This window comes from Rhizopus delemar, genomic scaffold (assembly GCF_000149305.1).
Source record: "Rhizopus delemar RA 99-880 supercont3.14 genomic scaffold, whole genome shotgun sequence".
Lineage (NCBI taxonomy): Eukaryota > Fungi > Mucoromycota > Mucoromycetes > Mucorales > Rhizopodaceae > Rhizopus > Rhizopus delemar.
Window position 1 is genome coordinate 106,306 of NW_027137840.1, and position 25,867 is coordinate 132,172.

Sequence of the window (25,867 nt, forward strand, 5' to 3'; positions counted from 1 at the left end):
CATCAAAAACCATACGCCCATGTACTCGCCAGAGCGGTGGAAGTGCAGAATTCAGTTTGAGATGAGAAAATGAAAGACGAAAAATAAGTTAAGTGATATTGAGCCCAAATAGAAGGCTAGAATGGTGATTTGCGAGAACAAAGAAAGATAGAGCATTTTGTGGATTCGGATTAGTGTCATATAAGCTCTATTTGGGAAAGATGAAGAATTGGGACGATGAAGCAATGCTCAGCAGGGCCTTTTGGCTTGAAGAAGGCAATATCAAGCGTCGCATGCAGAGCGATTAATGGGAAAAGGCCTGAAAGATTTCTAGAGAATTGTAATGGGTAATTACTTGAGCGAGATAGGTGGTGAGAGATGGCGATAAAAGTGAGAATTAAGTGGACAGCAAGGCAAAGACGGAAGTTAGAGATATAAAGATCAGATGTAAAGATCAAAAAGGACGTCAACAAAATTATGTGAAACAGGAGTGAGGCAAGGAATAGCGAGAGTGGTACTAGCAGCAGAGAGAATTCAGATGATGACTCAAAATCCTTTAAAATCTAAACTTTCTCGGATAATATACGGATAACAAGTAGTCAACTAAATATTGTTAATACAACAGGACTTGGCAACAAGATTTTGACAAAGAAGGACATTATATAGGCTAATTCTAACAATGTATATTATAATTTAAAGAAATAGTCTTGCATTGAGAGTGGCAATTTCAAAAGGACCTGGTTTATAAATATCTTCATGTACAATATTAAAATACAATCTGGAAATGGAGCATATTTAAAGGAAAAGTTTATCGAGTAAATAAATTTGATATTCGGCAAGTATGTTAGTAAACTACAGACTTCTTGTAGCAGTATCAGCTCTACATACATTCCGATTGAGAAGAGAGCAAAAATAAGTTATTATCAATCATCATATAGCTTTCAAAGAGTCTTACTACAACCAAAGAATTCATCAGAAGATTATATCTGTGAATGATCATCATCTCTTTAGATACAGCAATTGATTTTTCTAATGAGATATGTGGATATCATACTGATTGCATTGTGAATGATTGTTCTGTAATACGCTGTTCAATTGTCTGAAGAATACTAGGACTAATAAGGATTAGTCTAAATAAGAAAACTCTTGACTTATTTTCTTTATTCATTCGTTTAAAAAAATTTAAATCCATCTCATTTTAAATCTTGGATAGTCTTGGTTTTCATCTATAGTATCTGAAATTAAAATAACGTAGAAACTGCCTGTGAAGAAAAGAAAACTGTCCATTGGAACTTTGTTTTCCCGCCCCTCAATTTAATAAATCGCCCTTTGGTATCACAATCGTTTCACCAAAAGCGATAGTGATGAATTGGGAATCTTCAGTTTGTTCAAAAGAGGTATCTAGTATTTGTTTTGGAGATAAATAGTGTTCGTCTGACATCATAAAAGTCCCCCAGTGTATGCCAACGGATAATCGGGGATTTCTAAGATCGCGATGGACTTGAATGGCATCTTGAGGCCCCATATGCAAGTGTTTCATAAGTTTAAAGGGTAAATAACTTCCGATAGGTAAAGCAGCTAAAGTAAAGGGTGCATATAAATGACCAATGGCCTGAAATAGTTCTGGAGAATAGCCCGTATCGCCGCTACAAGTTTGTTTAATTTATGCATAAAAACCTATTTGCTTACCAAAAAAAGATGTTGTGTTTCTTTGATTTGATAACAAAACTACACCAAAGCGTTTTATTCTTTTCAAAGAGTCTTCTTGATCCACTCCAATGCTATGTCGAATAGTTGAAAACTTTGTTTTATAAAACACTTTTTTTTTTTTTTTTTTTTTTTTGTTACCATGGCTGGTACACAAGTTATCAATATGTTATCTTTGAAATATGCTTTTTGCCACCAGTCAAGTTCAACAAAATTCATAATTTTTCTTTTCAAAAACCAGTTTCCAAGACCTAGTGGAATATACCAAGTCACCGAATTGCCTAATTTATTGACCACATTTTCATCTATTCTTTTACAATTAGACAATATATAAAAGGCCGAGTTCTTTCTGTTACCCAAATGGTCAAAATGATCGTGAGAGACCAAGACTATGTCTATCTTGTCTTGAAATTCTTCTAGTTGACAAGGGATAGGCCTTAATCTCTTAGGACCAAGGTAGTCGTTGATTGATCTTTTACTGAACACCGGATCTGTCAAAATAGTCAATCCGTCTATTGTTATAAGGCATGTGGATTGTCTATTTTCGGATAAGCCTCTTTACGGAATGTTTGTTTATTTGTTTACCCAAACCAAGTAAAAGTGATTTTATCTGCTGGGTGATTGAACAAGGTCTCAAATAAAGGCCTTTTGGTTGGTAACGAGCTATGGAGCTCGTTTTCATTAAATGGAATACCATTTCCTTTGTATCTCTTTATCCAAAATAACAGTGTTTTGTAAAAGGGGACCTCTATCCATTCTTCAAAAGGATTCACAAATTGATTATTACTAGCCTATCAAAAAGATTAGTTTATAGATAAAATACTATTCTCTATACATTACTCGTAAACTTGCAAACTTTTCTTCTGGCGTTTGTAAAGACCTTCTTTTAATAACAGCTGTCTTTCGAAAAAGCTCCAAGGAAGAAGGCCGACAAAAAGCATAGAGAATGATGAAAAATAAGATCAAATACCAATAATTAAAATGAACAAAACGTAGCATATAACACAGGAGTGTCGAACCTGCGATATTCTTTATCAATCCTTTCTTCATTTAAGAGAAAAGAAAAGGGGGAGAAAATAAAGATGAAACAGGTATTTATATAAACAAAAGCATGTGTCAATCAGTCCAAACATTTTATTTCAACGGGAGATTTCAATCTTTTCACCAACTTTTTCAACACATCATTTTCTTCTTCAGCCGTATTTGATGAAAAGTACATGAACTGTCTGTTCCGATCATCCTTAATCTTGCCCAAGATCTGTCGTACCTGGACACCATATCCAGATTGGAAGATGGTATCGGCTTCATCCATGATAATCATCTGCACTTGCCAAAGTCGAAGTAATTTGGGATGGTCTGCAGCCAAATCCAATAATCGTCCAGGAGTGCCAATCAAGATCTGAACACCCTTCTTGAGCCGATACAGCTGGTTCGGCAAGGGCTCACCGCCAATCAACAAGGCCGTTCGCATATTTTTCATACCCACCGCCAATCGCTGACATACCGTCTCGAGCTCACAACAGATTTCGCGCGTTGGAGCCAGGATCAACGCGTACGGACCTGCTCGTCTTTTGTCACTGTACCATGCCGACATCGAACGACAGTGAACCAAGGTCGGGATGAGAAAAGCACCCGTCTTTCCAGAGTGCTTGGGCGCCCAGCCTATCACGTCTCGCCCGGCCAAGGCAGCTGTGATGGCCTGTCTTTGGATGCCAGTCGCACTTGTCCAGCCAAGTGATTCGATATTTTGAAGTAAAGTGGGGCCCAGCAGGTCAGACAGTTGGTCGAATGTTGTCAAGGGCTTGGGGACTTGGCTGCCGCTGACTTCAAGTGAGTGTGCTTTCATCATGTATCGAATCTGGCTTTTGCTGGCTGAAGCAATGGATGCTGGTTCTTGATAATGAGTTAATTTGGCATGAAGATTATCAGCCATATAGTTGTGCATTTCCTTTATTGTTGGTATAGATTTAGACTTGCTATTTATTCGGTGTTGATTCAAGTCTGTATTGATATTTTTACATTCAACGCTACATATACAATGGTTATTGTCGTGAAATCACATGCAAATGTGTAAATTCTACCTGCAAACGTCTTGTTTGGTATCTTTATTGACATATTCTCCATATCTTCCACATACAACACAACAAGCTTCATGTTCTTGTGCCAATCTTTGGTTTGAAGAATATTTTTTCATTGGTTCTGTTGATTTTAATTTCTTTTTGTCATTCAAGTTGATTTCTTCATTTTTTCTTTTCATTGAGAAGAAAAAAAAAAAAGCACTCTCTCCGCTTCAAGTCTTTAAACATTAAAAATAATGAAAACCCGCGCTATTTTCTTCCGAGTGTTAGTATCATTAGATCATGGTACTCTATTAACTTTAGTATCAAAGTAATGAGAAATGAGACAAAGAACAATGATTCCACATAGAAAACACGATCATGTGACATACTCACCAAATAGGACAAGCCTTGTGAACTGTATATGTGTCTTTTTTCATCATCGTTTCTCTTTTTAATAACAAAAATGGATAAAAGTACAATGATAAAGTGTGCTTCAAGTTGACTAGATCAATTTTAAAATATAACCACATATTACTTAGTGAGAAAAGAAGGAGCATTGATAAAATAGGCCATGAAAGGCAGGCTGTTTGTTAGGAAAATATAAAAAAGGTAATGATGTTTAATATCATCTTTGGCTTTTGGGTATACACTTTACTAATATAATATATTTGAAATTAGCCCGTGGGGCGATTAGACAGGGCTCTAGGCCACGTACAAATCCAATACAAAGGATGATTCCCCAAGGATAGCATGTAATGCGAAAAAATAAATACTTTATATAAATAATAGTATAATACAATTAAGTAAATAGTTGGTGTACGCGAGTAATTAAGAATTCGATCACTGCATTTTTATAACTCATGTCCGTTAGCTCTCGACTTCCATCTTCATCTCTCATCAATGTTGGACCAAACACCATGGCCAAGTTTTTGGTCGTCATTAAATTTTCACTGCTATGCTCTTGGACACTACAGGTTATGATGTGAGCAACAGGCATGATAAAACGTGTGTGCAGTAAACAATTACCTGTGTAAGTGTTTCATTAATAACTCGAGTGTGTCATAATTCACTTTAGGTAATTGAGATAGCAACTCGTAAAACTTGTCGATTCTTTCTTGCTCATGATTCATGGCTACCAAATAAAATTAGTCACAGAGCAGGATGGAGCCCATCAAGACTTACAGACGGCGTCAATGAATTTTGAATAAAGCTGATAGGTCAATAAGGGATTAGGCAGTTCTCTAAAGTACTGTTTCAGAATGCTCGTCACTGAGCAAATATCATTGATCAACTCATAGTCCTCCAAGTCAATTGGTTCACTACCAGACTCAAATGAGGTCTGAATCAGCTTCATCTGGGTCGCTCCACCTGATTTTCGATAGATGCCCTCATAGCTCATCCCTCGCTTCTCAACCGCCTCAATGCATCGAACGATGATCAGCGGCACCGGTCTTTGCTCCAACTGAGCACGAGCACAGAGATCGAGACCGAACAAGGCATCCAAAAGATCCATCTCGGACGGTCCGAGGTCGATAGAACTCATGGTCATCATGTAGCAGTGAGAAGCGACCTGAGGCAAGCAACGCGCATGACTCGCACAGAGACAGTGGGCACATCGCAACTCGGACAATCCCCAGAGGGTTTCCCCACACCCATCACATTTCGTCGGTCTCAAAAAGGAAGTCGGTTGAAAGCTGTGGGCCTGGTTCTCCTGGGACGCCTTCCGTTTCGTTTTCTCATAGGGATGCAGACTGAGATGACTGCTGTTCCCCAGCTGTCCATAGACCGGGCTTGCCTCCTTGTTTTTCCCACTGAGCTTTGAAAACATGGTCCTCTTCAGCTTGAAGCCCGTCTTGGGTTCCGGACTGGCCGCTGTCTTGCGCGCGATGCTCGCTTCGGATGACTTTCGCTGCATGCTGATGTTTTCAGAAGACAGGCTGGGCGAAGGCGAAAAGTCCTTTTCTCGTTCAGACATTCTTCGTGACAGGTCGTTGTTGATCTCGGTCAGTTGAGCATTCTTGCTGTTGAGCATGATCATTTCGTTCAGGACGTCATCGCGTATGGTCTCGAGTGATCGGATGTCGTGTCGTAATTGGTCGCGTTCGGATACCAGTGAGCTTACTTCCAGTGACACGATCTTTTCATGTCTATGTCAAGAAAGTGTGAGTGAAAGGGGGGAAGGAATGCGTAAGCGACAGAGTACTTTACTCGACTGTCTTGGGCAAAAGAGAATCCATCTCTTTCAGCAGATTATCTCGATAACTCTTTAAATCACAACACGTCTTGTCCAGACCCGCTCGCACCTTGGAGACCCTTTCGATCTCTTCCTTGGTGAGCACAGCCAGATGATCTCGAGCGTATTTCTTGGCTTGAAAATAAATAACAAACTGGTGTCGTAGTTGGGCAATGGTCAACTCATGCTGCTGGCGAAGCGCCACCTCTTTAGCAAATTCCTCCTTGGCCCGTGTCAATTCATCCAGGGCATTTCGACTGGCCTCCTGTATCTTTTGGTAATTGTGCTGCATCATCTTTAGCTTGGTTTCACTGGCCTCCAGGTCACTGGAAAGTTGATCGATCTTGCTGGGCGGGTTGGGAAAATCGATCAGGGACGATTCGAGATATTGAGAGGCTCGATTGATCTTTTCGGTCGTGGTGGATGCTGCCGCTGTGTCTTTCATGGTGATGTTTGCGCCCAGTTGTTTTGTGAGGTTGGAAAGTTCGGTGGACTCATTTTCGAAAAAGGAAAAAGAAGGCATGTCAAATATGTTTTCATCCGAGTTGCTTCTTGAATGAGGCGATGGCGGCGTGGGTGGTGAAGATGGTTTCTTTTTTTTATCTCTTTCTTGTCGTCTTTTTTGTTTTTCAGCTTTTCTTTTCTCATGACACGGTGTACAGTGTATACCCTTTTTTTTTTTTTTAGAACGGTGTTACCATGTTTCTGGTGTGATTTGTAAAGTAAAGTTTACCTTGCTTGTTTGAGTGAAGACTAAATCTTCTATTTTCTTATTGCATGACGCACAACGAAAACACTCTGCGTGATAAGCATCGTCACCTATGAACCGGGTTGTTGGCATATAAAGTACGCTGTTGAATAATATGTACCTGTCATGATGGCTTCGTCTTTTATCACCAGTTTACAGACGTTGCAACTATAAGAACAGTTTTCACAAACTGGTTTTCCGTTTGATAATAATAATAAATTTGATTCACAATCTACTGCTTGAGAACATTTTGTACATATGAAGCTACTGGATATAAGCATCCACTGTAAATTATAATATAATATTGGTTACCATTTATGGTGAAAATAAGAAGTCCCAAAAGCAATAACAGATCCTTCATTAATTAAGAGATTACAGCCTGTACATGAAGATGATGATGCTACCATAATATATATAAAGTAAGAGAGAAAAAAAGAAAAAGAGAGAGAAAAAGATAAAAATAAATATATTTAAATGTGTTTGGTTAATAAATAGCAATATTTATGTAATACACAAAAAAAAGGGACACACAAATACAATTATTGTTTTATTTGCAATATTGGCGTTACAGTAAAAATCTTTTTTTACTTTTTCCCTCTTTCTTTTTTATAGTGATTTCATTAACCATATCCCACGTACATACTCATTCTCTCCTTCTTCCTATATAAAATGCTTCTCCTTTAAAGAGACACATGGTTATTTAGAATTATAAAAGAAATATATATGGCAAACTTTAAAAAAACTAAACATTTGAACCCTTTTTTCTAATTTTTTTTTTCTATTTTTTTTTTTTTTTTTTTTTTTTTTTTTTTGCCAAGTAAAAAAAAAATCTGATAAAGCAAAAATATATTCAAGCAAGATGAGTCCCCGCTTTCTATATCATTTATACTCATGCTATCTATTGAATTCGATTTTTTTTTTGAAGCGTAAAGGAGAACAAGATGAAGAAAGAGGAGGCCAGTTTAATTTCTCTCCTATTTCCCACGTTAGCAATCATCTGTATCCTTCAAACAATCTCTCTTGTTCTCTCTTTTTGCATTATCAACACGTTGAGTTTTAAAAAAAAAAATCGAAATAGTTCAGCCCTCGGGGAAGGGGTCCCTTTTTTCTTTTGGAAATAAAATGGCTGAAGAATTTTTAGAGAACACACCTGTGGATGTGACGATCAGAGCACTTCAAGCCCAAGTAGAACAATTAAAAAGAATAGTAGGCGGTGATGCTTCAGGTCTATACTAATCCTCCTCCCCCCTACTGCATGACAGAAACTAAAATCTACCTTAGCCGTCCAGCCGTCCAGCGATGAGGAGTCAACCGAGAGATTAAAACAAGAAATCAAGGCACTGAAACTCGCCAACGAAAAAGCAGAATACCGTATAAAAATCTTATTAAGAACATTATCCGAAAAGGATGCCAAATAAAGGGTATAATTTATTGGTTTGAATGACCAAAAAAGATGGGTGCGAATGAGACGACTCGGATATAGGTTCTTAATTTATGTATACTACCGCCACTGATCACACAAAAGGATCTTGCATCAGCACCATAATCCTTGGGTGGATCTCGACGAAATTGTTGAAAGTCTGGGATTTGAAAGGCAGGGATGAACGACAGACTGAGATGGTTCAGTCGTTTACAGTGAATGACCAGATCCGACACGGCGGCCACGGTCAACTGTCGACAGTAAGAGAGGTGGATGCGTTCGAGTGAGAGGGCGGTATGAGGCGAGTGGGTGAGGGCTCGAATCGCTCGATCCGTGATGTGTTCACAGCGGACGAGACCGATCCGTTTGAGTTTAGTGAGACTGGCGAGGGCGAGCACGGCGTCATCGCCCAGATGGGAACAGCTGGCGAGATCAATGTAGCGTATACGAGAACAGTGTTCTGCCAGGTAGACGATCGCCTCATCCGTGATTTGTTTACAGGAGCCCAGGTGTAAAAAGTGCAGATGTCGACCTAATCGGGCGATGGATCGTACGGCCTGATTGGAGATGTTTTCACACTTGTTCATGATCAGGCTTCGTATCTTGGGCGCGACCGTGATGACCCAGTGGATGGTTCGATCCGTGATCTGTCCGACCCCGGTCAGGTCCAACATACGGAGCTGATGGTAGTTGGATACAGAGGAATGAAGGAAGCCGTGGTCGTTGAGATGAATGCAGCCGTTCAGCTTCAGTTCTCGCAGTCCTCGAGATCGGTTGAGTAGGACGATGAGTGAATCGTTCGTGATGGTGCAGTTGGCCGCGTCAAGTTCGATCAGGGATGGACAGTGGGCGGCGAATGCAAAAATGGATTTATCTGTGATTGATTTTCGATTGGTCAATCTGATCTAAAGACGGGCCTGTGGTTAGATACAATCGTCGTGAACCCATCTTGTTCTTCTTACCCTTTTTAGTTGTGTACAATTTTCAGCTATCTTCACTATACTCTCATCCGTCACACCATCCTCTGTTTCGTCAGTTAAGCTGATGTTTAATCCTTGCAGTGAACGACAGATGTTTGCGATTTCGAGTAGAGAACGATCTGTGATGTGAGAGATCTCTGATAGATCGATACAAGTGAGATGATGTCCTGCATGCCTAATAAAGTAAGCTAGTCCTTGATCACTTATTGTTTTACATCCAGCCAATGTGACTCGATCAAGTCGTTCACACACCGAAAGTATGGCTAATGAATCATCATTCATATAATTTGCAATAGAAGATAAATTAATTTTTTGTACAAGGGATCCATAGTTCATAAACTGGTCTTGTTTTGTTAATGTGTTGGCTAATTTCATCCAAGTGTCTACTTTGATGATGGTTGGTTTTTGCCATACGAGTTGAATAGCACAATAACACCAAAGTTTACATTGTATCGCACAGTTGTACAAGTCTTGAGGATGACTAGAGAATTCTGATAGATTTTGAAATATTTGTATTAATAATTCGGATGGTAATTTTTGATATGACATTTTTATGAAAAAGCAAAAGAAGAAGAAGAAGAGAATATTTGGGAATTTAAATAAACAGATTTTTACCAAATACAGAAAACTCCTTTATTGTTTAAATTTCTATTGTTAGTGAAACCATGTGGTCCAATCTTTTTGTACTGAATCCGAGGTCAATTTATATGAGACTCTAAGATGTGTCATGTTGCCTTTTATAATAAAAGGGGGGGAGAGAATGAGCTGAAACAGTAACCATTTAATTTATACAAAAATAAGAATCATTCGTCACACTTGACATGTCGTCCTTTCTTTAACTATCAATGGCGATCGACACTGCTGAGAATAAAAAGATGCACTGCTTGTCCTTTGGGCTTTTAAATAAGCATAGAGTGTTTGATGCAAGGGAGAGCAAGAACATGTCCCCTTTTTCACCTCATTCCTCCCTTTACTCTTTCAACCAACTTTCTATACAAGCAGATGGGGTATAAACAATAATAATTTTTATTTTAAATTAGAAGGTCCACTTTGCTTGATGTCTATGATTGAAGCACCCACTTCAGACTGTAACTGTTTCTGCAACACATCTTGAGCTATCTTTTCATTTCTTTTTGCTGCTGCCATATCAGATGCTGACATCACCTCACGAAATTTCTCAGCGATCAGCATTGCATCTGGTTTACTCAGCCTCGACTTCTTTTGCATCTTTTTCCTTGTCCAATACCAAGCCATCGCACCCACCATCAAGACCACCGAGACACTGGCAATCACGACCAGGGCAATAATCCACTGCTGAGGTGTTTTGTCAATCACGATCGGTACAGGAGGTGACTCTAGAAAAAAAAAAAGATTGAATGTTTGTTTTCTTTTCTATTTTACTTACGAACAACATTAAAGGCAACAAAGGGTTGTGCTTGATTCACACTGGTTGGATCGATGGATGCCTCATGACTTAATAAAAAAGCATAAAATGTCCATGTTTTGTTGAGTGAACCCAGAGCGAGTTCGGTAGGAAACCAGTCATTATTCACCCATACGTTTAAATCTGCTTTTGTGAGATTAAACCAAGATTTGATTGTTCTTTTAGAATCTAGTTTTTGGTTTAATGCAAGTAAATGTAGGTCGAATAAGGTGATATTCTGTTAAGAAGTTGATTAGAATTCATTTGAATAAACAGTGGAGGGTAGATACATACATACATTAGCTATAAAGACTGTGTTACTTTTTTAAAGAAAGAAAGAAAAAAAAAAAGTTGTCTAGTGAGCTGAGTGTTGCTATTGTAGTGTATTTACTTTTCGTTTGGAATGAATGTATATGAGTTGTATTGATACCAAGTTTCATTCCATTTAGGAGAGCATAAAGCCAATGTCTTTTCACACACTAGAATACAATGTAAACATAAAAGAATGAGAATAGATGACTACCTTTTGAAGAAGAGCAAGGATGAATTGATAATAAAAAACAAATAAACACGAAATATTTTATATAAAACATAAAGAAAAAGAAAGAAAAAAAAGGTACATTTTTTTTTGACTTTTGCATTGGGCTTTTTATTTGATCGTCCCTGAAAACCTGCTTGAAAACCGCCTTCTTGCATCCAAAACTCCGATAACCACTAAAAACACCAAAGTACGTTTTGTAAAGCACAGCACATGAACCTTTGTGAGCATAAATAAAAAAGGAGGAAGGGGGGGGACAGATGTCTTTCTGCATCCTTTTGTCACTAAGAAATCCAAAGATTCGTTTTGTTATTTATATCACCCTTGCATAGAACAAATCGACTGTTTGAAAAGGATAGACTGTGAATTTATGCTTTTTTTTTAAAAGACAAGCTATTTAAACTAGGCTTTCTATTCTTGTTTAAAAAAAGAGAGAAAAGGATTTGTCAATAAGAAAAAGAGGGCAACTGAATGAAAAGATGGCTTAAAAGCAGGGAACGTGATGATTTGAACTGAAGGAAAAAAAAAAAGGGTGATGATGAATGATGCATTGTTCAGCAAGGGTTTCAGGAAAAAGAAAATAAAGCCTAGAGTTTGAAAAACAAGTTGAAAAAAAAATGAAAGAGAAAGAAGAGGTTGAAAGATGAGTTTGATGCAAGATAAACAAGTGACGTTATGTGTCTGTCATGCTTAATTTATGTTATTTAGAACCAAGAATGTGGTTTGGTAAATCGCTTACGATTCTCTTCTTGTGGATGACAACCTTTACCTTTTTATTATCTATTGGACTGCATGTTATGATCACAGTGTGCTTCCTGTGACAATAACTGAGGCACATTCATTCAAAGGGTTTTTAATAGCTCCACTATTTTACATGTTTCAGATTATGCTCTTCAACCCGTTCGATCCTACAACTCTCTTCAAATGATTTAATCCAATAACATGGCTTATTCTCTCATCCATCGAATTCACAGGAAACCCTCTCTTCTTTTTTTCCTCATCTAATTTTTCATCTCAACAACCTAAAGCCATCTCCCCCAAAAAAAAATTTTTTTTTTATTATTTATTTAGTACGGAATCTACCCGACTTGTGATGACGAGAGATCTTTTGATAAAAAGTCTGTTTATATATTTTTCAGTGAAAAAAAAAAAAAAAAGAAGGAACTTAAGAAGGAAAATAGATTCTTTAATCCTATTGAATCAATACCAAGTATTTCTTGATGTGTAAAAAAAAAAAAAAGGACAAAGATGGATTACGTATTTAGCATCATTTTTCTATAAAAAGTAAATTGAATTATACCTTTTGAAGTAATTGATTATAAAAAGGGAATTATACCTTTTGAAATCATTGGCTATAAAAAAAATTTAAAAAAAGACAATAGATTGCTTTGTAAGCAAAAGAAAGGGAAATTTATTAAGAACAAAATAATTATATACAATGTGTTTAAAATATATACAAAGCAAATATAATTGAATCATTAAGAATTGAAATCTCTAATTAAAGCCTTGATTGCATCTATCGTACCAAATACACAACCAACTATACCCAAGAAAACAGTCAGAGCACAAAAGGCCAATTCATACCAAGGCTTGTTACGAACACCCGTCAGCTTCAGATAGCACAAGATGGGCAACAAAAAGACGAGACCACAGTTGGCAAGAGCGCCAATCAATCCCATAAAATCATCAAAATAGGGAATAAAACAGGCCAAGACGACCAAGATACCCATCGTGACAGTACGAATGATCGCACGACCAACCCAGGCACCTAGCTTACCAAATCTTTCATCGGAACAGTTGATAAATCTTTCGAATTCAAGAGAGAAAGAGGTACTGTAGATTGGAATAGCAAAGATGACGTGGATAGTCATGACGATCGTCGAAAGTAATTTACCAGGGCCATCAGGAAGAGAGTTGTAGATGGGTGATTGCGTCGTATTACCAAAGGACCAATAGCCCGGAACGGCCGTCAGGAAATAAAGGCCGACACAAGTACTGAGACCAGCAGTAACAGCCCACTTCCACTGATGGGGCTTCTTGAGGGCATGTTCGGCGTGTGGGTAAGTATTGTTGCCACCAAAAGAAAAGGCAATGGTCGAAAGAGCGAGTGGGAAGCCTTCCCAGATCACACCGTCATGCACAACAGGGATCTCGGGATGTGAGTGACGATACATTGGGCCTTGAATGAGAACCACAAAGACAGCCATCATGGTACAGATGGCACCGATAGCCGAAATCACCGTCACTTCCTTCAATGTCTTTAGGATCAGTGAGGGAACAAGCAGAAAGCAACCCCAGATGACAACCCAGATCTGGTATGTCAATTCACCAGGAGTGCCCTTCAAGAGAGAAACCATGTTACCACCAGCCAAGACAAGATAAAGGGATGGACAACCAAAGAGATTCAAGAAATGAAGAACAGAGGCAACAATGTATCCAGGCCAACCAAAGGCAGCGGTGCCAATGGCTTTATAATCATGAAGACGTTTACCAGGCTGATGATATAAGCAACGGATGAGAACTATTCCAGAATAGATGGCCATGGCTGAGGCCAAGATGAGGATCAAGATACCAAGCCATCCACCTTCAGCAAATGCTTTAGGGAGACCCAGTGTACCTGTACCAGCAACAACACAGACAACATTAAAATAAGCAGTCAAAAAGCTACCATTGCCATGACCAAACTCATTAATATCAGAGGCACGATCATCTTCAACACGATCAATTGCAGTCTGCTCTACTTTACTAAATTTGTCAGAGCTTGTGTCTGAGCTGGCATAGTTTTCTTGAATCATTTAAAAAAAAAAAGAAAAAAAAACCCAGAGGATCAAGTGTGATTGATAAAAAAAAAAAAAGAAATTAAAAAACAACCTTTTATATACAAATTTAATTTTCACTCAGAAAAGTCTGTGCGACACAGAAAGACGACTCTCCGCTACGATCCCCGAAAATGAAATGGAGCCGTTTGACTGGTTCACGAACGGCCCAATGCTGCTCAAATGGATGATGATTATGAAATGGCATCCAACCAAGCCCACAGCACCTTCCCCCCCTCACTTTTTCCACCAAACCAACTCCGTCTTTATTTTCTACTCTTTTCTGTTGAATAGAAATCATTGAAACATTCACACGTTGACAGAAAACGGAAGATTAAGTTTCATTTTCTACACGATCCTTTGGTTGTACAGCCAAGGAGGACTTGATGGGAAAGTGGGACAGATGTCCTTTTCGGTTCACTCACTGAAGCGCGCGCGCGCGAGCGCGGATAAATTGTGTCATGGCATCGACACAACGGGTTATTTCTCACGATGGATTTGAAGGAACTCCCGTTTGATGAAATGATGGAAAAAAAGTCAGTCATGCAATGTGAGAAAAAAAAAGTGCGGGGGGAAGAGAAAAGTCGGGTACCGTCTGTTGCAAGCATTCCATCTCTCTGCTTTTTTGGAAGTTGGTGTCCCACTGGATGTTTCACTTGAATTCATTGAACAAGTGAAGTTTAGGTTGCAAAAGTATAAAAAAAGAGAGGGGACATCATAGGCTTCATTCGGTTGCACCGAATAAAACCAGTAGAGGGCTTACATTGTTTACAAGCAAAAAAAAAAAAAAAAAACATCTAAATTTGTACTAAAAAGACTAAATACCTGGAATAAATGGAACCTTTTCAAAAAAAGGAAAAAAAAAAAAAAAGTATATGCAGTTTTATATATTTGTGGTCTGATAAATATTGTATGTTTAGTAAATATGATAAGCAAAAATATATAGTCCTTATCTCTAAGGGTCTTTCCTGTTATCAAATAAGAAGCAAAAGGGTAAATTATATCTTTTGTTACTCAAACTTTATTTCATCTGAGATTCATCGTCCTATTGATTTGTTTGATACAACAGGTCCTTGGTTGCATGATGGATTACAAGCCATGTATGTTTTCATTGTATTTTCGAGAAATAAAGATTTGAATCATTCAATCTACTGACTTAACAATTGAATTCGACTTATTACATCATAGCACGAATGTAATCACTTTGTCATACACACATCCTTTCTGACTCTCTTTTCTCTAAAGAATGAACTTTTTTATTCTGTTCTTTTTGGATGCAAAAGGTTGCTAGGATAAAAATAGTCTTTTCGATTTGTTGCTATGTTATGCATACTGCAGATAGAAAGTAAACCTGTCGTTTATTCATTTTTGTACTACTTTAGTAGATCGGAGTCTATCCATTTGAGTAAGTGAATTCACATGACCTTTTTTTTTTCCCCTCTAAACTTTTGCGCAGTAGACTATTTTCAGAAATAATTCGCACATTTTATGAAATCAGTTGCACACTTTTTGTCATCCACTCCATTTTCTTTAATAAATGAATATAAAAAAATTACGCTTTACCTGAACCAAAACAGTATCATTTATTGCTACAAACCACATCGGCATCCTCAAGCTCAACAGTGAGTCATAAAGCCTTAGAATACTATCTGATAGATATGCAAGCAAAGAAAACGAGCAGAAAAACTAAAAGAACTGGTAGGGTTGACATCATCCACATCTTTTAGACAAGGAGTACAGTACAGTCGGTCCACCTCCCAATTCGAGGACTGACTAAAAAAAATGCACAAACTTCAAAAAAAAGCAAATGTGGATCATTCTCCAAGCATTTAGACAAATATATAATTTAAACAGTTCTCAAACTGATTTTTTGAGTGTGGGATTATGTTTTGGAGAAGTTGAAAGGGGGAACTTTACTGTATCAACAATGCTCTGCTCGAAGGTTTCAGTATGTTGAAGCTCATGACGCTTGGCTTTTCCCTTCATAAGAGCCCAGGATTGCTCTATAAGGTTAAGTTCAGGTGAGTGAGGAGGAAGGTAGACAGGCTGAGTCCGGCTTCTGCTTTCAATCAATTCAGCCATTTGTTTGGATGAATGAATTGGCGCATTATCCATAATCAGATAAGATTCTCTTATTTGGTCATGCTTGTCCAATGTAGCCTCTAAAAGCCTTACGTAATGGTCGGCAGTAGCGTCTTTTGACCCTTTATCTCGAAAGTTAGTTTCAGCACTTTTTTTTCTTTTTTACCGCCTTGAAACTTTTCTTATTTTGGGAGGCTGCTTTGGTATCCAGACACTCAAGTTGATCATGCCCACTAATGAAACTGTACTAATAACAGTAGGTGATGGCGCCTTAGTAGTAGGAGTAGTAACGATTGCCATCGGTCCTTTAGGAGCCCAAGCTCTGCTTGACCACATGTTGATATCGAAACCAGCTTCGTCAGTGAATGCATAGTTCTTTGAGAAATCCAGGTCCAAATCCTTCCAAATGGACACCCAATCGTAGCGCTTTTGGATAGTACCCTTACCTATGACCAACAAGTAGCTCTCTTCATATAAAGGTTATATTTATCTCTCATGAACTCATGCACTCTAGACTTTTGAATCCCAAGGCCAGCGAACTTGCTCGTAAGCATAGTAACAACATCTTCAATGCAATAACTCGGATCATCAACATAGAATTCGATCAAAGACTGTTTATGTTCTTCTTGAATTGGTGGCCTGTTTTCACGATTGGTATCCTTTCAAACTCAAATTCATCTAGATTGCTTTCATACTTCTTTCACTAGCCATGAGCAGCACTTTCTTTTGAGTTGCAAAAGAGATCGAGAAAGCCAGGTTAGCACAAAAAGATGATACCAAAGAAGCGTTTGCTGACATTCGCAAGCATGCTGATGAAAAAAAAAACCCCACCAAGGATCGTTGAAATTACGTTCATCTGCTTTGACTAAAGAAATCAGGCTTGAGAACGAGACTGACTTTCTGTCCACTTCTGTTCTTTTGAGCAACTTTGGCCAAAAACACGAACGATCAACTCCTTCTTCTCATTCCTTTCCTCTTCAGCAACAACTACAAGCCATCGCATCAGCATCACTATCATCATCAAACAACCTCGTAATGATAAGGAACAATTTGATAGGATTGTCCAGGAAAGAGACCGACACTTTGCTGAGCATTTGGAGGAGAGAAAGAGGAAAAAAGAGACGAAAGGCATAGAATTGAATGTATTATCTGAAGCACAGATGGAAAAAAAATAAATATTGAGGTGTTGCTTTTCGTAGGCATTATGATCAGCAAGATGTGTATGGTTATAGTCATTTTAGTGTAAATGCACTCTAAATGCCTTTCTTTTTTGTTTATAAAAAATCGAATGACTTGATGAAATTCAAGCCATTTTTTTTTCTCTCTTAAGGAATGCTATGCGCGCACACTTTGCAGAACCACCCTACTCGTAAGCAAAAGTGGGCACGCGAAAACAAGTATTTAGAAATGAGTACATAGTCAAATAAATGAAGAAATTCAAACAGTTTGATTGCCCAAGTAAAGAATGATTGATTGTGCGAAAAAAGAACTTGATAGCAAAGTGTGCGTGCGAAAGTGTTAGCGCATAGCATTCCCCCTGATAATATCCAAAGAAGTCAGCCAATCAAAAAGTCTAGCCATGATGATCTATATGACAAGGCAAGCTTTACAGGAAAGACTTGCTCAAGTGGAAGTGCTTGTTGGTCAATCATTCCTTGTTATGCATCGACAGCAACTCGAGATCCGATTGGATCTTCTGACTTGCTTTCCCACATTTTTTGCCTCCTTGTTTTAAATTCAGACAAGCTGCGTAATATAGAAATCTCATTTTTCTTTTATTTTTTTCTTTATGCTCTTCATCGCCATGGACCAAACACAATTACGCGGAGATTAACCTCTTCGTGACCGGCCGGCATTACGGGTTTGGGAATTTGCATACCGTTCTCGCTTGTCTTTCTTGTGTAAAGATCTCCGTGAGCTTGGTGGAGTCCTAATTCACGACGCAATTATAAGTCCAAAGGATATAGAGTTGACTCTTGTTAAAAGGCTGATTTCTTGTCAAGCCCTTTAGCTCTAGAGGTGCTCATCGAGATACATATGGTGATGAAGGAAGAAAGCAAACAATGAAGACACTACTACGCGGAGATTAGCCTCTTCGTGACCGGCCGGCTTAATGGGTTTAGGAATTGGTATATCATTTTGACTTGTCTTGGTAGTGAACGTCTCCGTGGGCTTGGTGGGATCCCAATTCACGACGTAACTTGTATAGAAATTAAAGAGTTCGCTTTTCTGAAGTAGCCTGGTCTTGGCTTTGCTGCTCATTAAAGTTGTTCGCGGAGTACGGGTTGCTTCATTGTTTTGCTTTTTATGGAATACAATATTGATTAGATCAAGAATACAGCGTAAGAATTCTATATGTAATTAAAATTTTGAAATACTATTAACTTGTAAATCTTCACATTGCGAACTTAAACCTATAAGCATGCTCTTGAAAGAAAAACTTGCTTTGGCTACTCTGGTACCTTTGGTGTAACTAGGTGAAGAAGAGCTCTGTGGTGATTGGCCTTTATAGCTGTTTCAGCTCGTTAGATAGAATAACAACATTCAACTTATTCGCAAGATCGTAGTTGCTTATCCTGGCTTTTCTAGCATCCTGTTGGTATCAACACCATGCTTCCAAGATTGTTATTGATTCCAAACTTGCTATCTAGTGTACTTTCAATTAAAAACTGTAGTTGTCTCTTTCATGCCCATAATTTTTTTTCCCCGTCATTTTCTATCATCAATTCGCGGTTTATAAAAACTAAAATATGCGTATATTTTGAAACAATAAAAAATCACATTTAATAAATGGTAAAAGAAAGCAATTTAGTATGTGAGTTCTCTAATAGTATCTGCTTTTTATTTGTTTTGACTCCTGCTTTGCCACGTTGACACATGCAAACCAATAATTTGTAATCAAAAAGATACGTCTGAAAAGACTATTTAAATTGAATGACTTTGATTGTGCTCTACCTAAACAGGCTTCACTATTCGTATAGTTGATTGCTAAGCTGCATCGTGTTCAACAAGATATTTTGGAGACAACAATTGTTAAGTTGAAAGTGATTTTTAAAGCTGAACTCGGTAAATATATTACCTACATCAGTGCCATTGGGAGTGCATGGACGTTCAGTAATTGTGAGAATTAAGGCAACTCAATAGGAATTAATGAAGTAAGAAAAAAAAAGGTTACAAAACAAATTATTTTATTAACAGTAGAAAGGCCCCATATCAGCCATGCTTGTGTTGTCTTTCTCTTGTGACAGCTTCAGGATGATAGGATTTATAACTTTTTTGAGAGTTGTGATAGTGCAAGCAGCATATCTGTATTTTGACAGTGCCTTTGCATGTTCTTCTTTGAGCTTTTGGATGATACTTGTGGTTTCGTCCAACAATCCCTATGTTCTAATGATATAAGGATGAGTCTTTAGCTCTTGATTCATGTTTTTATGACTACACTAACTCGTAAGTCCCAAAAGAACTGAACATCAAGTGGAAGAAGCTCCAAGCAGTCTTCAAATAGAGGCTTTGCCTCCAGAAAGCCCTCTCTCCACAACTCGAAAAGCTCTTCATCACAATATTTTATACTCCACAGGTGAAGCTTTGTACCTATACAATGCAAATTTTCAAATTTAGATTGTGTTAAAATTTTTCTTGTGCAATTTGGCGCGAGTCAGCTCACATTAATTCTCGAAATTCAAATCTTTAGCTGGATTATCACTAAAAAATTTCTTCGATCCTTCAGTGACATTTGCAATCTTATAGCCTTGATAGTCTGTGGGTAGTGACATTTAGAGCGTGTTGATTAGGAATAAGAAAGAGGCGATGTATCTCCTGATGCAATGACACATAAATGAAAGATAAATTAACTTGAGCAATAATTATAAACAGTCTACTCGCATAACCAGAAACAGATCTTCATGTTAAGTTTCTTCATACTAAATCTACAGCCATAATTCATTAAAGTATCTTGAAAAGGATTTAATTGAATCTTCATGAAAAGGATATAAATACTAGGTACAATGGTATTAAATACAAGATAACTTTTTTTTGAGTCTCGTTGAGTTTTATAGTCTTTTTATCTTTACTAGATAACACAGAGCCGACTGCCGTCTAAATCCACTCCTACAAAACAAGTTCCTCTCTAGATGTGGTGTTGCTTTGTAGCAAGAAGTATTTCTCTGGTTGAAGGGGAAGTCCTTTGGCAATCATGCCTGCTACATTAGACTGTACAATGAATTATAAATACAAAAGAGAAAGATACGGAGTATCTTTATTTTTTTGTGTATGAGGACTTTATTCGGATGCCGCATTTTTAGCTGGTCGTCATAAGAAACATTTTTTAATAAGAGGGCTTAAACCTACGAATAAACAAACAGAAAACGACCATGGAGATTAGAACTTGTGCTTCCAGACGTAAGACTAAGTCAGCAGAAAGAAATTGACCACTTTGCTAGGGGACTTTGCCCCCCCCCCATGGATTTTTATTTTTATTTTACAATATTCAACCTTCTTCCTTTAAGACGGTTTATTTTTATAGGAATCGTTCTTTTTTTTTATTTTAAAAGTCAAACTTTGCTTTATCTTTTATATCTGTCTTTCTAATGTTGGTAGTAGTACGTATGTTCAAATATACATTGTATATGGAGGAGAGAACATGCGTAGCCATTTCGTTATTCATCCTACTTTGGTCTCTCTCTCTTTTTCTTTAAATAATATTAAATGGAAATAGTATTTGGTAATAAATTTACTGCTCATGACCGTGTCAATACTATTTCATCGTCAAGTGGTGTTTACGATTGATTCAAGAAAATAAGAAAGGATAAAACCAGCTTTGTTTTCGCTAGGGCTTTTTAGCTTGATTTTGCGCCAATATGAAACATAGAGTTTTGATATTTCAACTTGGCAGTTGATCAAAGTAAACGATTTTCCCATGCTGATAGTCTCCAGACAATTATCTTGGATACATTTAACTTTCTTTACTGACTTTTTAATTATAGTATTTGTATTGTTTAAAAGCTAGGCTGAAGAAGAAAACAGGAACGACAGAGATATGTGTTAGATTATAGCGAAACACCTTGTTTGTTTTTATCGATTGACAATCCTCTTTGCTCAACCTCCAGATCGTATATTTTGGCTTCAGTGTCTATTTTATACGCATCCAGTTACTGTCAATTTGCAGCCAGCGTTTGTTCTTGAATCAAACAAATATCTCACGAAAGGTATTTGTCCCTGTTTTATCCCCAAAAATGCTGCAACGCCTTTTTTTTTTTCTTCCTTTTTTCATACTTTCCTGGAAGCTTGAGTCAGTAAAATAAAGCTGATTGTTATTTTGCTGTTCATAAAATGTATTTTTCTTTCTTTTGGATGTAGCTTTGGCTGTTGTGAGATAGAAAAGGGATTAAAAAAAGAAGGGATGAAGAATACAACGAATGAATTAACCAACCATTTGTATTTTCTTTAAACATTCAGATATTTCAAAACGCTGCCTCTTAGGATGGTTTTAAGCTCATGTTACACTCAAGAGAGATGCCAACTCAGATAGCAGAATATTCATTAGCTAATCAGTACCATACTTTTGAAGGTTATCAACAAAGTGTACCTTTAACTCGATCTTGTTTCTTTACATCTCACTTGTGCTTTATACACGTTATCATGATTGAAGAAAGTTTTCTTTTTATTCTCCAACTTATGAAGAGTTCAGATCAATTAAATATAAATATGTATTAAAAAAAGATTAGGATTCATATCACACATTAAAAAAAAAGCAATCTTTTACAGATTATTCAGTACTTTATAAAAAAAAGTTTTCCTGTTTTCGCAATCCCCCTTCCCTTCTTTTTCTGATTCCCATCCACATTTATCGCAATGTAGTACAAACGAGGCCCATGCTTCAGGTTACGCAGCAAAAGATAATGTTCAAGGTGTAAGTAATATTACATGACAAATAAGATCATATAATGTATGCATGTGTGTATGATTGAGTCATCTTTATGAACAAGAAAGTTTGGGCACTGTAATACTGTAGATCATTCTTCTAGACTCACTTTCTTTGTATTCAATCAAATGTTTATATTTGAAGAATGATGGTAAATTAATAAAGTCTAAATAAAATCATCCAAGAATTTTAATGAATTTTTTGGTTGCTGCTGTGATATGCTAGCACGCGGAATTTTAATTTGCTTGCAAGTGAAATCATTCTGCTTTCATTGACAAAATTCCCTCTTCTTTATATTTTTTTTTCCTTTTTCTTTTCTGCTTGATTAACGTGTGTTTATCTATAAGCATACTGTCTCTTATTTTTTTACTTTATTAAACCATCTTTATACAACATATTTACAACATTTAAAGGAGGGGATATGGGCCAAATATTATCGGAGCCTGTTACGACAAAACATAGTACAGAAGACAAAGATACACGTTTGATGTATGGTGCTTCTTCTATGCAAGGATGGAGAATAAGTAAGTGATAATAGCTTAGAAAAGAAATGTAAAATTTATGTCTTTAAAATAAAGCTATGGAGGATGCACATACAACTTTACTTGATTATGAAAATACGGGAACTGCATTTTTTGCAGTATTTGATGGACACGGTGGTAACGTGAATGAAATTATGCCTATGTTTGGTAAGAGGCTAATGAATAGGATTTAAATGTAGGAAACAAAGTAGCAAAATATAGTAGCCAACACCTTGCAGAGAATATCATTGATTCACAAGATTTTAAGGATGGCAACATAAAAGAAAGCATCAAAAAGGGCTTTTTAAAAATAGATTCAGATTTAAGACAAGGTACAGCTTGTTATCCTACTTTATACAATGTTTCTAACATCATCAAAGATCCCGATCTGCAACATGATCCTTCAGGTTGTACTTCTATCGTTGCTTTGTTAACAAAAGATAATGAATTATATGTCGTAAGTAGAGCATGCTGCACTTGTCATCTTTCTTTTCCTAAGTGATTGTTAGGGTAATGCAGGTGATTCTCGTGCGATTATTTGTACAAAAGGAGTAGCCATTGCTTTATCAGAGGATCATAAGCCAAGTAATCCAAAGGAGACGCAACGTATTGAAAATGCCGGTGGGCATGTTGAGTTTGGAAGAGTCAATGGTAATTTTTAAATGCTAAGAGTATAAAGAGCTAATGTTGTTGAATAGGTAACTTGGCATTATCAAGAGCATTAGGCGATTTTGAATTCAAATCATCCACTAATTTACCGCCAGAGAAGCAAGTCGTAACAGGTACTTTAGAACACGCTCTATTCTCCTCCTTTCTCACATGCGTAATCTTATAGCTGATCCGGACGTGACAAGACACAAGCTAACAGAGAAGGATGAGTTTCTCGTCTTGGCCTGTGACGGTATCTGGGATTGCATGACAAATCAAGAAGTAGCCAAATTTATACGTCAACACGTAGCAGACCATGTACCGTTAAAAGTGATTTGTGAAAAGCTCATGGATCACTGTCTTGCTGATCAAACAGGCACAACAGGCATAGGCTGTGATAACATGACAGTGGAAATTGTGGCCTTTTTGCATGGTCAATCGGAAGAAGAATGGTACAAGAAGATAAAGGCATCACTAGGAGATAAAGAGGTAGTTCACAACACAAAAGACGGACTCAAGTCTCAATCAAGAGAATATTCTACAAATGAATTAAGAAACGCGCCTGATCTTACTAGTTCATTGTCAAAAGAAGAAGAAAATAAAAAACAAGAGAAATAAAAATAATGTATGATAATTGTATTGTAATCAATCAACCTTTCTTATTTCTTTCCTGTTGCTGTGTGACTAAAATCATTATTGAATGAAAGGGAGGAGGAATAATAAAGTTTAATTTTTCTTTTTTCTTTTCTTTTTTATAATTTATGCTTTCAAGATGGCAACCTCACCTTCGTTATTTCCTCAACTTCAGGAAATGAGCAATGAACAAAAGCATAAATTGATTGCACGATTCATGCCTTGTGATCTGTGTTTCCAATTGTAAAGGGTATCGCTTAGTTGAAGAGACTAGCAATGTATGTCAGTGTGCACGTGTTCTTTTAGACCATGTCGATCAGAGTCAAGTCCTTCAGCGACGTTTAAAAATTGCTTTAAGGCTCGATGAAGTGCTTGAAGTATAGCCGTCCTAGATGCATTTGTAGATATGGTCATATATGTAAATAGGAAAAGGGAAAGTTTGATGATGATGTATATGAGGATGAAGATCTAATATCATTGAAGAAGTAGTAATCATCGCACCCAAGCATACGTATGCTTATTCCATAGGATTTCACTGATACAACATAATTACATAGGCAAATTGTGTATAATGCGTCAAGGAATACAGACCAAGGTAGAATTTTATACTTTATGCAGAATCTTAAAAGAAGTTGGATTGAAACGATAAAGTAGATTTAAAAAGAAGTAGAGAGTCAATGAGTGATGAAGAAGTAGAGCATATGGCAAAGAGAAATAAGTTATCAGAAGTAAATCACAACATGAAAGACAGTGATAGTAGAAGAGAAGAAGATAGCGACGATCAATTGGTTAAAATAAAAGAGGAGTTGGATGATGAATTCGAAACACCCAAGCAAAAGGAAGAGGAAGAGTTACTAAAGCAAGAAGCTTTATATCGAAATAGTAGTTTTGCTTCTAATCCAAAATTACAGGAATTTTTGGTAACGAAGAAGAAAAAAAAAAAAAAACAGGAGGGAGGAGGGAATAGTAAGCACATTAATTTCTCATGTACCCTTCTTTGTAGCCAAAAATAAGAAAAGAGTCAGCTGCGATGAGAGAAGAAAGAGAAGGAAGGATAAGAGTAGAGGCGGTACTGAATGATGGAGCACGCAATAGCATGATCCTCTTGACGGGTTTAAAAAACCTATTTCAAAAACAATTGCCCAATATGCCCAAAGATTATATAGCGAGGCTTGTTTATGACAGAAATCACTGTAGTATTGCGCTTATTCGTAATCCAAATAAGGTCATTGGTGGTATATGCTATAGACCCTTTAATACACAAGAGTTTGCAGAGATTGTCTTTTGCGCCATTGCGTCTACTGAACAAGTCAAAGTGAGTAGTATAGAGATTATGGTTAAAGTACTAACCCCTTCAAGGGTTACGGGTCGTTTATTATGAACCATTTGAAGGATCACGTAACCTACCACTCTAACGTAAAGCATTTTTTGACTTATGCTGATAACTTTGCAGTGGGCTATTTTCGAAAACAGGGATTTACAACTGAGATTACGTTGGATAAACGAAAATGGGTTGGATACATTAAGGATTACGAAGGTAGTACAATTATGCAATGTAGTATTGTGCCGCAAGTTAAATACCTTGAGCTGTATGAGATATTGAGTATACAGCGAAATGCGATACTGAAAAAGATCAAGGAAAAGTCTACAGAACATGTTGTATTTCCAGGAATCAAAAATATACCCAATGGGACTACTATTGACCCACTTCAAGTACCTGGTATATCTGACTCAGGATGGACACCTGAAATGGATATGATGTAAGTCAACAAGATTATGAAAAAGCTTGACCTTTTCTTATAAATTAATATAATACAGATCCAATCGACCAAGACATGTTCCTCAATATCATGAAATGCTATATTTAGTAGAAGAAATGCAAAATTATACACATGCTTGGCCATTTTTAGAACCTGTGAAATCCGATGAAGTGACTGACTACTATGAGATTATTAAAGAACCAATGGGTAAACATATACTTTTGTGCATGCATACATATTGATGTGTGTATACTTTTAGACCTTACCACGTTGGAAGAGAACGTAAAAGCAGATGCTTATCCAACTATGGAAGACTTTATAAAAGATACACAAAAGATATTTGATAATTGTAAAACATATAATGCAGAAGATACTGATTATTCAAAATGTGCTGTAAAA

General features: G+C 37.1%; 9 protein-coding genes across 9 annotated transcripts; 2 read left to right on the forward strand and 7 right to left on the reverse strand.

The window, feature by feature from the left end:
- Positions 1 to 2,806: 2,806 nt before the first annotated feature.
- On the reverse strand, positions 2,807 to 3,619 carry RO3G_14385 (uncharacterized protein; the record flags this gene model as incomplete). The annotated part of the gene is made up of 1 exon (XM_067668969.1): positions 2,807 to 3,619. One exon carries the CDS (start codon positions 3,617 to 3,619, stop codon positions 2,807 to 2,809), a length of 813 nt encoding a protein of 270 aa, XP_067525070.1.
- A 926-nt stretch (positions 3,620 to 4,545) lies between these two features.
- On the reverse strand, positions 4,546 to 6,502 carry RO3G_14386 (uncharacterized protein; the record flags this gene model as incomplete). The annotated part of the gene is made up of 4 exons (XM_067668970.1): positions 4,546 to 4,714; positions 4,773 to 4,878; positions 4,929 to 5,893; positions 5,955 to 6,502. 4 exons carry the CDS (start codon positions 6,500 to 6,502, stop codon positions 4,546 to 4,548), a joined length of 1,788 nt encoding a protein of 595 aa, XP_067525071.1.
- A 1,653-nt stretch (positions 6,503 to 8,155) lies between these two features.
- Positions 8,156 to 9,676, reverse strand: RO3G_14387 (uncharacterized protein; the record flags this gene model as incomplete). Its single annotated transcript, XM_067668971.1, has 2 exons — positions 8,156 to 9,021; positions 9,151 to 9,676. 2 exons carry the CDS (start codon positions 9,674 to 9,676, stop codon positions 8,156 to 8,158), a joined length of 1,392 nt encoding a protein of 463 aa, XP_067525072.1.
- A 477-nt stretch (positions 9,677 to 10,153) lies between these two features.
- RO3G_14388 (uncharacterized protein) lies at positions 10,154 to 10,541 on the reverse strand (the record flags this gene model as incomplete). Its single annotated transcript, XM_067668972.1, has 2 exons — positions 10,154 to 10,482; positions 10,529 to 10,541. 2 exons carry the CDS (start codon positions 10,539 to 10,541, stop codon positions 10,154 to 10,156), a joined length of 342 nt encoding a protein of 113 aa, XP_067525073.1.
- A 2,025-nt stretch (positions 10,542 to 12,566) lies between these two features.
- RO3G_14389 (uncharacterized protein) lies at positions 12,567 to 13,883 on the reverse strand (the record flags this gene model as incomplete). Its single annotated transcript, XM_067668973.1, has 1 exon — positions 12,567 to 13,883. One exon carries the CDS (start codon positions 13,881 to 13,883, stop codon positions 12,567 to 12,569), a length of 1,317 nt encoding a protein of 438 aa, XP_067525074.1.
- Positions 13,884 to 15,761: 1,878 nt separating this feature from the next.
- On the reverse strand, positions 15,762 to 16,581 carry RO3G_14390 (uncharacterized protein; the record flags this gene model as incomplete). The annotated part of the gene is made up of 3 exons (XM_067668974.1): positions 15,762 to 16,074; positions 16,153 to 16,432; positions 16,527 to 16,581. 3 exons carry the CDS (start codon positions 16,579 to 16,581, stop codon positions 15,762 to 15,764), a joined length of 648 nt encoding a protein of 215 aa, XP_067525075.1.
- A 1,418-nt stretch (positions 16,582 to 17,999) lies between these two features.
- RO3G_14391 (uncharacterized protein) lies at positions 18,000 to 18,248 on the reverse strand (the record flags this gene model as incomplete). Its single annotated transcript, XM_067668975.1, has 1 exon — positions 18,000 to 18,248. One exon carries the CDS (start codon positions 18,246 to 18,248, stop codon positions 18,000 to 18,002), a length of 249 nt encoding a protein of 82 aa, XP_067525076.1.
- A 4,238-nt stretch (positions 18,249 to 22,486) lies between these two features.
- RO3G_14392 (uncharacterized protein) lies at positions 22,487 to 23,693 on the forward strand (the record flags this gene model as incomplete). The annotated part of the gene is made up of 5 exons (XM_067668976.1): positions 22,487 to 22,595; positions 22,742 to 22,884; positions 22,937 to 23,078; positions 23,126 to 23,209; positions 23,263 to 23,693. 5 exons carry the CDS (start codon positions 22,487 to 22,489, stop codon positions 23,691 to 23,693), a joined length of 909 nt encoding a protein of 302 aa, XP_067525077.1.
- Positions 23,694 to 24,385: 692 nt separating this feature from the next.
- Positions 24,386 to 25,710, forward strand: RO3G_14393 (uncharacterized protein; the record flags this gene model as incomplete). The annotated part of the gene is made up of 4 exons (XM_067668977.1): positions 24,386 to 24,628; positions 24,712 to 25,023; positions 25,182 to 25,468; positions 25,527 to 25,710. 4 exons carry the CDS (start codon positions 24,386 to 24,388, stop codon positions 25,708 to 25,710), a joined length of 1,026 nt encoding a protein of 341 aa, XP_067525078.1.
- Positions 25,711 to 25,867: the final 157 nt, after the last annotated feature.